This window comes from Hemitrygon akajei, chromosome 18 (assembly GCF_048418815.1).
Source record: "Hemitrygon akajei chromosome 18, sHemAka1.3, whole genome shotgun sequence".
NCBI lineage: Eukaryota > Metazoa > Chordata > Chondrichthyes > Myliobatiformes > Dasyatidae > Hemitrygon > Hemitrygon akajei.
The window spans coordinates 71,046,476-71,059,270 of NC_133141.1; the positions used below are offsets into that span (position 1 = coordinate 71,046,476).

Sequence of the window (12,795 nt, forward strand, 5' to 3'; positions counted from 1 at the left end):
AATCATGCACCACGCTGCTCTTCTGATGAAATTCAATGAAATAAAACTGAGACTTGCAGGCTATGTAAGGTTATGCTGACTAAAACCTTTCTCTGTATGTAGTGTAATGCAATTTGAGTGAGTGGGAACGAAATAGTTACCCCCAAATTAACATTTATTTGAACAAATTGGGAAGAAGGTAAAGATTAAAATCTAAATTTTTGAAAATTGACTAAGTATAAAGATAAATGCAGAAAGGGGCAGACTTGTTTCATTGGTTATTGTTTTTTCTCTCCCTTTGGTTAAATTAATGGAAGTTACTGGCTTTTATACATTGGTGCTTTTAAAAAAATATTTATAAAGTGTAGTTGGCAGAGTACAAGTGTACTGAAACCAGTGTACTTTTTTATTTCCATGAATGTCTTTGGCTCTCAAGTTAACTACACAATTTCTTTACCAAGTATTGTTATACATCAGCTGCGTTCTTTAGTTTGTGTGTCTTTACAGATGTTTTTCTCTTTTACAGTCTGAGAGGCACTTTATTATGCAAGTAGTTTGTGAAGCAACTCAGTGCCCTGATACAAGGGTAAGTGCGACTGCCTTAAATTCTGTGCAGTGGTAGAGATTTCAGTAGTAAATATATCCATTGAGTGAATTTGATGTTTGAATCTAATAGGTGAGAGTGGCTGCCTTGCAAAATTTGGTGAAGATCATGTCCCTATATTACCAGTATATGGAAACTTACATGGGTCCAGCTCTTTTTGCTGTAAGTATGATTTGTATTTCAGATTGCTTTGCCCTGTTGGCAGAATCTAGTTTAGTAATTGGAGCAGAAGTTCCCAACTTTTTTTTAATATGCCGTTAACTAAGGGTTCCATGGACCCCAGGTTGGGAACTCCTGATCTAGAGTATCTGAAAATCAGCGACCATTGGGGCTTTGCAGAACAGGTTTTTCAGACTACAGTGATGCTTGGGTTGCGGAAATTCATCCTTGCAAAATTAACAAACCACTACCCAAAAAGGTCCTAGATATGGGATAGAGTTTAGGTAGGGAAAATAGCATGTGATGGGGATGCTGCTCTGTCTGGATTCAGTAGGAAATGTTTTACTATTGTGGGAAATTGATTCATTATAAAACCTTGTCTTGCTTTCATACAGATCACATCGTTACACTGGGGTTTCCGGTCCACGGCATAAATAAGGTTGACAACCCCTGCATTACGGTGTATTGAGGTAGAATAAGGTTAAATATCAATGCAGTGTAAAAGCTACAGAGAAAGTGTAGAACAGTGAACCACAAGATTCTAAAGGGAGCGTGGGAAATAGGGCTCTAGTAAGTTTAAATTGTTTGTGAGGTCCCAGTGAGCTAGATGCTGAACTGTTGGGATTTACAGCACTCGATAGATTATTGGAATTTTCCTGTCAATGAATCCTTGTGCACAAGCAGTGAAGCCTGTTCATTTAGACGTAGACTGAAATCTAGTATGGGCGATGTTTCACCGTATGTTCAGTATGCAATTGAAAATATTTATGTATAAATCTTGGTAATTATTTGGTCATCCCTTTTCTGCTAGTATTTTCCAGTAAATGTTTTTGCTTTTTTGAAATCTCAAAGATTACCATTGAAGCTATGAAGAGTGATATTGATGAAGTCGCCCTACAAGGAATTGAGTTCTGGTCCAATGTTTGTGATGAGGAAATGGATCTGGCTATTGAAGCTTCTGAGGTGTGTTTTAATGTTACAAAAAGATGCATTGGATTTAATTCTTTCTGCCTTTCCTCTGTGGGGATACAGAGGCATAAAATTTTATGCTAGGAAAGCTCCTGGAAATGTTAAGCCATGTCCTGTGTCCTGACAAAGTACTAATCCCTCACCAAAGAGATTTGATACATTTATTTGTTCGAATTTGGGAGCATAGAATTTCTCTATTCTAAAGGCTGATTTATACTTGTGTGTCGCATCTACGCCGTAGGTGTCACATACCCTGCACAGTAGGGTGACATGCACCTCTCCAGAGAAGTTGTTCACACGTCGTAGCGACGCAGACTGCAACAAGTGTGATTGGTCCGCTTGGTAGCGTCGCATTTCCCATTGCTTCTTCTCCGCCATGTTTGTAGGTTGTGCGTACACCGATATGAAATAGATGAACCAAATTGTCAAATCTATGTGCCGACATGCGAAAATGTTTGAAATGCATTTCCTCGTCCATGTCTCTCATGAAGAAACTCAACACAGTGGCATAAAAACCCCACCGCCAACTAGCGTTTTGGCGCACACCAGTGCATGCTCGCTATGGCATAGAGCGACGCAGAAGTGAAAATCAGGGCTGCGGCATAGCCTGTACACACAAGTATAAATCAGCCTTAATTTTGCTGCAGTTATTGTAAAGAATTTTATTTGGTTGTAAAATATTTTGAAGTGTGCTGTGGTTGTTAAGAGGTGAGAGGTGATCATTGTTTGTTCTCAAAATTTCTTTGCCTGTTCCTGAGACATTCTCATATAGGAGGCAAATTTCAATTTTCAAACAAGAATTTTATTACTTTCAGAGTGTCTTTGCCTATTTTGCTTTTTGGCATGCTTACCTACTTTGTTCCGGTGACAAGGGAAAGTGTTTATTCAAAAGGGTCAGTGCATGGTAGTGCAGTGGTTAGTACTGTGCTTTAAGTACAGGCAACCCAGGTACAATTCCTGCTGCTGTGTTCTCATTGTCACCGCGTGGGTTTCCTTTGGGTCCTCCCACAGTCCAAAGATGTACTAGTCAGTAGGTTAATTAGTAAATTGTACTGTGATTAGGCTAGGATTAAATCGGGGGCTTGCTGGGCGACGTGGCTCTAGGAGCTGGAAGGGCCTATATAAAGGCGGCAATGCTGGTTAGTCACAAGCCACTGAAAACTGGTCATGCAGTGTATTGATGATCTTTTGTACCACTGACTGCATGAATGCTTGACCAGTTTGGGGTGAAAGGTCCTCATCACCAGTACATAAGCCGAAAGTTGTGACTTCAGGTATGTAAAATATCATAGCACACTGCGCCACACTGAAACTGCAGTTAAGTTCTGTTCAGCCAAAGCAGAGCCTTTACTTGATAACACAAAATACTCTGCAGGTGCTGGGGTCAAAGCAACACGCACAACAACATTCACTATGGATGTCCAATCCTTATACACTTCCATCCCTTATCAAGAAGGCCTCAAAGCCCTCCACTACTTTCTGGACAATAGACCTCACCAGTTCCCCACCACCACCACCCTCCTCCGGTTGGTGAAATTGGTACTCACCCTTAATAACTTCTTTTTGCTCTTCCCACTTTCTTCAGACCAAGGGTGTAGCTATGGGCACTCGCATGGGCCCCAGATATGACTGCCTCTTTGTTGGTTATGTGGAACAGTTTATGCTCCAAACCTATACTGGTACTGCTCCCCAACTTCTCCTTCGCTACATTGACAACTGCATTAGTGCTGCTTCCTGCACCCGTGCTGAGCTTGTCAATTTCATCAACTTTGCCTCTAACTTCCACCCAGCCCTCAAATTCACTTGGTCCATCTCAGACACTTCTCTCCCCTTTCTTGATCTCTCGGTCTTCATCTCTGGAGACTGTCCACTGACATCTTCTATAAACCCACTGACTCTCATAACTACCTCGACTATACCTCTTCCCACCCTGCCATATGCAGAAGTGCTATTCCCTATTCCCACTTCCTCCGTCTCTGCCACATCTGCTCCCAGGATAAGGCTTTCTGTTCCAGGACATCTCAAATGCCCCCTTTCTTTAAGGATTGTGGTTTCCCTTCTGTCATCATCAATGATGCCCTCACACACATCTCCTCCATTTCCTGCACTTCGGCCCTCACCCCATCCTCCCGTCACCAGAACAAGGACAGAGTTCCCCTTGTCCTTACCCCACCAGCCTCCGGATCCAGCACGTTATCCTCCACAACTTCCACCACCTTCAACAGGACCCCACCACTAAGCACATCTTTCCCTCTCTACCCCACTCTGCTTTCTGCAGGGATCATTTCCTCAGCAACTCTCTGGTCCACACGTCCCTCCCCACAGATCTCCTACCTGGCACTTATCCCTGCCAGCGTAAGTGCTACACCTGTCCCTACACCTCATCTCTTGCCACCATTCAGGGCCCCAGAACAGTCCTTCCAGGTGAGGCAACTCTTCACTTGTGAGTCTGTTGGGATCATCTATTGCTCCCGGTGCGGCGGCCTCTACATCGGTGAGACCCGACGCAGATTGGGGGACCGCTTTGTCGAGCACCTCCGCTCTGTCCGCCACAACAGACAGGATCTCCCGGTTGCCACTCACTTCAACTCTGCTTCATATGTCTACTGCCATGATGAGGCCAAACTCAAGTTGGAGGAGCAACACCTCATATACAGTCTGGGTAGTCTCCAGCCCCTTTTGGCATGAAGATTGAATTCTCCAACTTCTGGTAATTCCGTCCCCCTCCCTTCCACCATCCCAGTTTCACTCTGCCTCCTCCTCCAGCTGCCTTTCACCTCTCTTATGATTCCACCTTCTACTACCCATAGTGCTTTCCCCTTACATTCCTCCTTCACCTTTCCTGCTTCCCCTCTCCCACCCCTTGATCTTCCCCCTTACTGGTTTTTTACCTGGCACCTACCACCCTCCCCCCCCCCCCCCCCCCCCACCTTCTTTATAGAGCCCCTCCCTCTTCAGTCCTGATGTAGAGTCTCGGCCCGAAACGTCTCCTTGTTTCCACGGATGCTGCCTGACCTTCTGAGTTGCTCCAGCATGTTGTGCGTGTCCTTTATTTGATAAGCTGTGTAAAAGTGAAAGTTGTTTTCTAGATTCAGAGTTGCATTAGATATAAGAGGTGTGTTCTGAGCTTGGTTTATTATACTGGAGTAATTTGTATCAATTTCTTTTTCCTTTGCACAGGCAGCAGAACAGGGAAGGCCTCCTGAACATACAAGCAAATTCTATGCAAAAGGAGCATTGCAGTATTTGGTACCCATTCTCACTCAAACTTTGACTAAACAGGTAATTCTAAGATGGTTCAGATGAACTTGTATCTGATTTTGTGCTGATTGCTTTCTATGTGCTAGAGTTTGATATGAGTAACAGCAAACTATTTCACAGCTGAGTTAATTGCTGTGTATTTATACTCTGATCAGCTGATAACTGAAAACGTGCACAGATTTATATTTCGGAAGAATTTGTAAAACTTGGTCTTTCCCATTAAGATTGGGCTGTAATTATACACTTAGATCAGCTCAGATGCTGGTTTTGGATGTGAGGCTGCCTCCTTGAAGCAAGTTGAAGTTTGCTCTATAATGCCATCAGTTTTCTTTCCCCATTTTGGGAATATAGTTAGAAACATACAAAACCTACAGCACAATACAGGCCCTGTGGCCCACAAAGTTGTGCAGAACATGTCCCTACCTTAGAAATTACTAGGTTTACCTATAGCCCTCTATTTTTCTAAGCTCCATGTACCTATCCAAAAGCCTCTTAAAAGACCCTATCGTATCTGCCTCCACCACCGTTGCCGGCAGCCTATTCCACATGCTCACCGCTCTGAGTGAAAAAACTTACCCCGACATCTCCTCTGTACTTACTCCCCAGCACCTTTAACCTGTGTCATCTTGTGGCAACCATTTCAGCCCTGGGAAAAGGCCTCTGACTATCCACACGATCAATGCCTCTCATCATCTTATACACCTCTATCAGGTCACCTCTCATCCTCTGTCGCTCCAAGGAGAAAACTCAACCTATTCTCATAAGGCATGCTCCCCAATCCAGGCAACATCCTTGTAAATCTCCTCTGCATCCTTTCTATGGCTTCCACGTCTTTCCTGTAGTGAGGCGACCAGAACTGAGCACAGTACTCCAAGTGAGGTCTGACCAGGGTCCTATATAGTTGCAACATTACCTCTCGGCTCCTAAATTCAATTCCATGATTGATGAAGGCCAATACACCGTACGCCTTCTTAACCACAGAGTCAACCTGCGCAGCTGCTTTGAGTGTCCTATGGACTCGGAACCCAAGATCCCTCTGATCCTCCAAACTGCCAAGAGTCTTACCATTAACACTATATTCTGCCATCATATTTGACCTACCAAAATGAACCACCTCACACTTATCTGGGTTGAACTCCATCTGCCACTTCTCAGCCCAGTTTTGCATCCTATCAATGTCCCACTGTAACCTCTGACAGCCCTCCACACTATCCACAACATTTGTCATCAGCAAACTTACTAACCCAACCCTCCACTTTCTCATCCAGGTCATTTATAAAAATCATGAAAAGTAAGGGTCCCCCGAACAGATCCCTGAGGCACTCCACTGGTAACTGACCTCCATACAGAATATGACCCGTCTACAACCACTTTTTGGCTTCTGTGGTTAAGCCAGTTCTGGATCCGCAAAGCAATGTCCCCTTGGATCCCATGCCTCCTTACTTTTTTCAATAAGCCTTGTATGGGGTAGCTTATTAAATGCCTTGCTGAAATCCATATACACTACATCTACTGCTCTACCTTCATCAATAGGTTTAGTCACATCCTCAAAAAATTCAATAAGGCTCGTAAGGCATGACCTGCCTTTGACAAAGCCATGCCGACTATTCCTAATCATATTATGCCTCTCCAAATGTTCATAAATCCTGCCTCACCAAATGTTCATAAATCCTGCCTCTCAGGATCTTCTCCATCAACTTACCAACCACTGAGGTAAGACTATAATTTCCTGGTCTATCTCTTCTCCCTTTCTTGAATAAAGGAACAACTTCCGCAATCCTCCGGAACCTCTCCAGTCCCCATTGATCATCGCCAGAGGCTCAGTAATCTCCCTCGCCTCCCACAGTAGCCTGGGGAACCTCTCACTGCTCCAGGCAACTTGTCTAACTTGATGCTTTCCGAAAGCTCCAGCTTTTCTAGCTTTTCAGTCTGCTGAAAGTCATCACTACAATCACCAAGATTCTTTTCCATAGTGAATACTGAAATAAAGTACCTCTGCTATTTTCTCTGGTTCTATACACACTTTCCCATTGTCACACTTGATAGGTCCTATTCTTTCACGTCTTATCCTCTTACTCTTCACCTACTTGTAGAATGCCTTGGGGTTTTCCTTAATCCTGCCCACCAAGGCCTTCTCATGGCCCCTTTGGCTCTCCTAATTTCCTCCGTAAGCTCCTTCCTATTAGAGATCTCTAACTGTAGATCTCTAACAATCCCTAGATCTCTGAACCTTTTGTAAGCTTTTTTCTTCTTGACTAGATTTATTACAGCCTTTGTACACCACGGTTCCTGTACGACCGTAACTTCCCTGTCTCATTGGAATGTACCTATGCAGAACTCCACACAAATATCCCCTGAACAGTTCCCTGAGAACATCCGTTTCCAATTTAAGCTTCCAGTTTCCTGCCTGATAGCCACATAATTCCCCTTACTCCAGTGAAACGCTTTTCTAACTTGTCTGTTCTTATCCCTCTGCAATGCTATTGTAAAGGAGATAGAATTATGATCACTCTCCAAAATGCTCTCCCACTGAGGTTCTGACACCTGACCAGATTCATTTTCCCATACCAAATCTTCTCCTCTTGTAGGCTTATCTACGTATTGTGTCAAGAAATCTTCCTGAACTCGCTTAACAAACTCCACCCCATCTAAACCCCTTGCTCTAGGGGGATGCCAATCTATTTTTGGGAAATTAAAATCTCCCATCATGACAACTGTTGTTATTACACTTTTCCAGGATCTGTTTCCCTATCTGTTCCTCGATATGCCTGTTACTATTGGGCAGCCTATAAAAAAAACACCCAGTAAAGTTATTGACCCCTTCCTGTTCCTAACCTCCAACCATAGAGACTCCGTAGACAATCCCTCCATGGCGTCCACCTTTTCTGCAGCCATGACACTATCTCTGATCAACAGTGCCATGCCCCCACCTCTTTTGCCTCCCTCCCTGTCCTTTCTGAAACATCTAAAACCCGGCACTTGAAGCAACCAATCCTGTCCCTGAGCTATCCAAGTCTCTGTAATGGCCACCACATCACATCTCCAAGTACTGATCCATGCTCTAAGCTCATCCGCTTTGTTCACAACGCTCCTTGCATTAAAATAGATGTATCTCAAACCTTCAGTCTGAGCGTGTCCCTTCTCTTGTCACCTGCCTATCCTCCCTCTTGCACTGTCTACAAGCTTTCTCTCTATTTGTGAGCCAACCTCCCCTTCTCCAGTCTCTTCAGTTCGGTTCCCACCCCCCCCAACAATTCTAATTTAAACTCTCCCCAGTAGTCTTAGCAAACCTCCCCGGTCCTTTTTTTTCCCACAGGTCACACCTGCCCCAAAAGAGGTCCCAATGATCCAGAAATCTGAATCCCTGACCCCGCTCCAATCCCTCAGCCACACATTTAACTCCACCTCATTCTATTCCTGTTATCACTGTCGCGTGGCACTAGCAGTAATCCTGAGATTACTACCTTTGTGGTCCTGCTTCTCAACTTCCTTCCTAACTCCCTGTAGTCTTTTTTCAGGACCTCTTCCCTTTTCCTACTTATGTCATTGGTACCAATATGCACCACAACCTCTGGCTGTTCTCCCTCCCACTGCAGGATATCTTGGACACGATCCGAAACATCCTGGACCTTGGCATCTGGGAGGCAAACCACCATCCGAGGTTCTTTCCTGTGTCCATAGAATCGCCTGTCTGACCCCCTAACTATATAGAGTCCCCTATCACTTCTGCCTTCCTCTTGCTTTCCCTACCCTTCTGAGCCACAGGGCCAGACTCTGTCTTCCCCTTCCCTCTCCTGACTGTGACTCACTTGTCTGTCACCCGTGGTCCCGGTGTGACCACCTGCCTTTCTATCACCACCTCGCTCTCCCTGACCAGGTGAAGATTATCGGGCTGCATCTCCAATTTCCTAACTCGGGTCTCTTAGGAGCTGCAGCTCGACACACCGAGTGCAGGTATGGCCATCCAGGAGGCTGGGAGACTCCAGGACCTCCCACATCTGACACCGAGCACAAAAAACTGGCCTCACACTCATACTTCCGCCTTTCTGCAGTAACACAGTTAAACCTACCTCACCTCGCCTCGTCCCGTTACCGCCAAAGCCCTATCACTCGATCGCCTGCTGGATATGGCGGTCTACTGGCTGACATCATGCACGTGCGCAGTCTTGCCTCTTTTACCCCAAGTAGTAAAAAAAATCCCTTCGCTCTAGAAATCAGCCGTTCACTCGCAGTCTGCTTGTCTTCTTGTATTGAGTTTTTCTTTCAATTTTAAGTTTATATTTCAATATGACATATGTAAAGCACATATGTAAAGCTCCATTTTCTTTCAATAACATTCTTGTTGGTTTTAAGGGTTGGATAATATTTGATTAATTTAACAGAAACTATTGACTTGGTGAGAATTATCCAGGCTGCAATCAGCTCTATATTTTACTTTTGCTTATACTAAGATTATTTGTAGAAGGAAGGAACATACTTTCATTTTGATGCCAAATGTGTATTTATCCTAATTGGAGACAGTCCTGATATGGCCCAGGACAGCTAATTGCTTCCTTTTGCTTTTTTTTACGGGTATTCAGGCTGCAAAGATCTGTTTGGGTTTTTCTAAGGTTCCAAATAGTGTATAAATACAATTCTGTAGCAAAGAGCTGCAAAGCAGGTGACATTAGTATGCTGTTGCCTTGATAATTTTTTTAAATTCAGAATTCTGACTGCTTCCCCTTAAAACCGGTTTGCATTTTACTCGGCTTATTACAAATGTTAATACCTAAACTATTTGTGAATGCTTCTGGTTAATAGAATGCTCAAGACAATGAGATTGTGGTGCTACTCCAGTCCATGCAAAACAGGTATCTACAGTGCATGAGGGACAGCTTAATTTGAAAAAAAAAATCTGATATTTACAAGTATCAAATGACTTTTAGTCCATAACACTCAAAGGCCATCGGTGAGCTGCACAATAGACCTGGAAGAAGCTGTTTTTGGGTCTTGCTGTCTTGGCTGAGATATTTCTGTATCTCCTACCAATTGGCAGGAAATTGAAGGGATGACAGGAGAGTGGTTTGAAGCTGACCAATGAGAAACTGCTATCCTTGAAAAATAAATTGAACCATCACCTTTAAGAACAGTTAAACTTTGTCAAGTTATTCCAAATTTATGTTAATGTGTTTACCTGTTATTAGTTGGAGTATTGCTTCCTGTTAATGTGCTGGCACATGATGGAGCTGCTTGTTAATAGTGGTCCAAGACCAAGGGTTCCCAACCTTCTTTATCAATTCAATGGACCAATACTGTTAAGTGTATTTCTACGTATAGTCTTAATTGTTTGTAACTCCATGGTTAAATTTCAAGTCAGGTCACTTTTACTGTCACATCGACCATAACTGCTGGTACAGTACACATTAAAAACGAGACAGCTACATGAAACAGTACAAAAGCTACACTGCACTACGTAAAAACAACATAAAAAAACTACACTAGACTACAGACCTATATTGCTGATTCAGAAGATCCATATCATTTGATGTAGACCATCGGCTTTGCGACAGTGCTTTTTAACTTTGTCCTTTCTCTGCAAGGATGAAAATGACGACGATGATGATTGGAATCCATGCAAAGCTGCTGGTGTTTGTCTCATGTTACTTGCAACCTGTTGTGAAGATGACATCGTTCCACATATACTCCCATTTATTAAGGAACACATCAAAAATCCAGACTGGAGATACAGAGATGCAGCAGTGATGGCATTTGGCTCTATATTGGAGGGACCTGAACCCAATCAGCTTAAACCACTAGTGATACAGGTAGCAGTACATCCTGTTGCATTTGTATTTTCAGTCATGGCAACTATGAGTCTCAAATATTGTGCTTTGAAATTTTGCTGTGGCTTGGTTATAAACATTGGGTATTAGCAATGTGTGCTGTTGACTTTCAGTAAAATTTGCTTAGGTTTTTGAAGAGTATTACCAGATTAGGCAATAAAGCACATGACTTACGAAATCAGATAACTGAGGAAAACATTGTATTTGAGTGAAGACGTGATGATTTTAATTGAGAACTCATAATTTTGCACTGCAGCTTGTTTTAAAGAGTTGAGGTCTTTCTCAGACTGGTGCAAAGCCTTGGAATCCCAAAGGCACGCAGTCAGTGAACCCTAAGAGCAGGAGCCAACATCGTAAGGAACTGAAGTTTAAGTGCAGCTCTAGGTCAGGGTCTTCAACAGAACCCCATCCACCTTGAAAAGGAAAAAGATAGACATTAAAGGTAGAAATAAGCTGTTTCTGCAGATGAGCTGTCTCGTGCCACCTTGGCTCTGTCCAGTTGGCACCAAAGTTGGCAAGGTGTCTTCTCAGTAGTGATATCCTCTAGTGAGAATGGGGTTGAGAAAGATAATATATTGACCACGGTGGCCTGAATGGCCTAATTCTGCTCCTTTGTCTTATGATTTCTCACTTAAATGTTGCCAAAAGCAAATATTTGGCAGTTTAGTCATTTTTTAAATGTCCTTGGTGTGTCATTTTTGATTGAAGGCAATGCCCACGCTGATCGAGCTAATGAAGGATCCTAGTGTTGTGGTTCGGGATACTACAGCGTGGACAGTGGGTCGGATTTGTGAGTTGCTTCCGGAAGCTGCCATCAACGACGTATATCTTGCTCCATTACTACAGTGTCTCATTGAAGGCCTGGGTGCTGAACCTAGAGTTGCTTCTAATGTGTGTTGGGTAAGTTACAAGTTAATTTAGTGTCAGAAAGTTCAGCTACTGATTCATGGTTTCATTTCAAAATTTGAAGACTGCAAATAAGTGGTTTTAAACTAGGTTTTGATTACTTTAAGCCACTTGCTCAGTTCAGTTCTGTTGGTTGTAGAAGAGGATGTGACAGACAGATGCTGATATTAATAACTTCCAACTGTGGCTCACTTCCTTTTCATGCTCATTTTAGTTATTTCTACAGAGAGGATCTACAATGTTGGCTGTACATTTTCTACCATTATCAGCCATGAGTTGTACCTTATTCTAAGCATGAACTTTGAGGAGGTTAATCTACTAATTTTTGAAATAGTTGTTTGTATTTAAGTGTGATTAAAATTTGTAATGTCCATTATTTGCAAATGTCATTTTATGCCCGGCTATATTTGACAAATGTGTGATACATTGGAGGAAGTCAGTGAGTACAGGTGTCAAACACCACCAAGAGCTGGCTGTGTCTTTAGCAGGTTGATCCTAAGGCTGTTATTGATTCCATCTGTAGTATCAGATGATGAAAGGTTAAGATACCATAAAGTAAACCATCACAAGCATCTTATGAAGTATTTGTGAGGATGATAATTGGGCAATGAGAAAATGATCTAAGACTTAACTATACAGATGGTTATTTCATTTTTTCCTCTTTGTATTTGCATAGTTTTTGTTGTTTGCATGTTGGTTGGTTGGTTCTGTCCTGTTGCGTGCAGTGTCTTTCATTGATTCTCTTGCGTTTCTTGTATTACACTGATTGCCTGAAAGGGTTTTTTTATGGTGCCATATGCACTTAAATATTGAACTTTGGATTTGCTCCCGCTCTCTTGCACGACCACCCCCCTCGCTCACCCTGTCAACGTGGTCTTTTTCTGTAGGCATTCTCCAGCTTGGCAGAAGCAGCTTACGAAGCTGCAGATGTAGCAGATGATCAAGAAGAGCCTGCAACCTACTGTTTGTCATCATCGTTTGAATTGATAGTACAAAAGTTGCTGGAAACTACTGATCGGTAGGAGATCTATCCTTACTGCATTTACTGCTATTTAGTTAATCTGAATTGGCAACAAATGGTTGAGATTCAGGTTT

The 12,795-nt window shown here is 43.0% G+C and overlaps 1 protein-coding gene across 1 annotated transcript in view; it reads left to right on the forward strand.

The window, feature by feature from the left end:
* The window catches only part of kpnb1 (karyopherin (importin) beta 1), a 39,764-nt gene that overhangs the window by 9,768 nt on the left and 17,201 nt on the right, over positions 1-12,795 (forward strand). Inside the window, exons 6-12 of the mRNA XM_073071799.1 lie at positions 506-565; positions 656-745; positions 1,595-1,705; positions 4,892-4,993; positions 10,552-10,776; positions 11,503-11,694; positions 12,588-12,718. Of these exons, the coding sequence (XP_072927900.1) occupies positions 506-565; positions 656-745; positions 1,595-1,705; positions 4,892-4,993; positions 10,552-10,776; positions 11,503-11,694; positions 12,588-12,718 (911 nt within the window). The remainder of the gene's footprint in view (positions 1-505; positions 566-655; positions 746-1,594; positions 1,706-4,891; positions 4,994-10,551; positions 10,777-11,502; positions 11,695-12,587; positions 12,719-12,795) is intronic.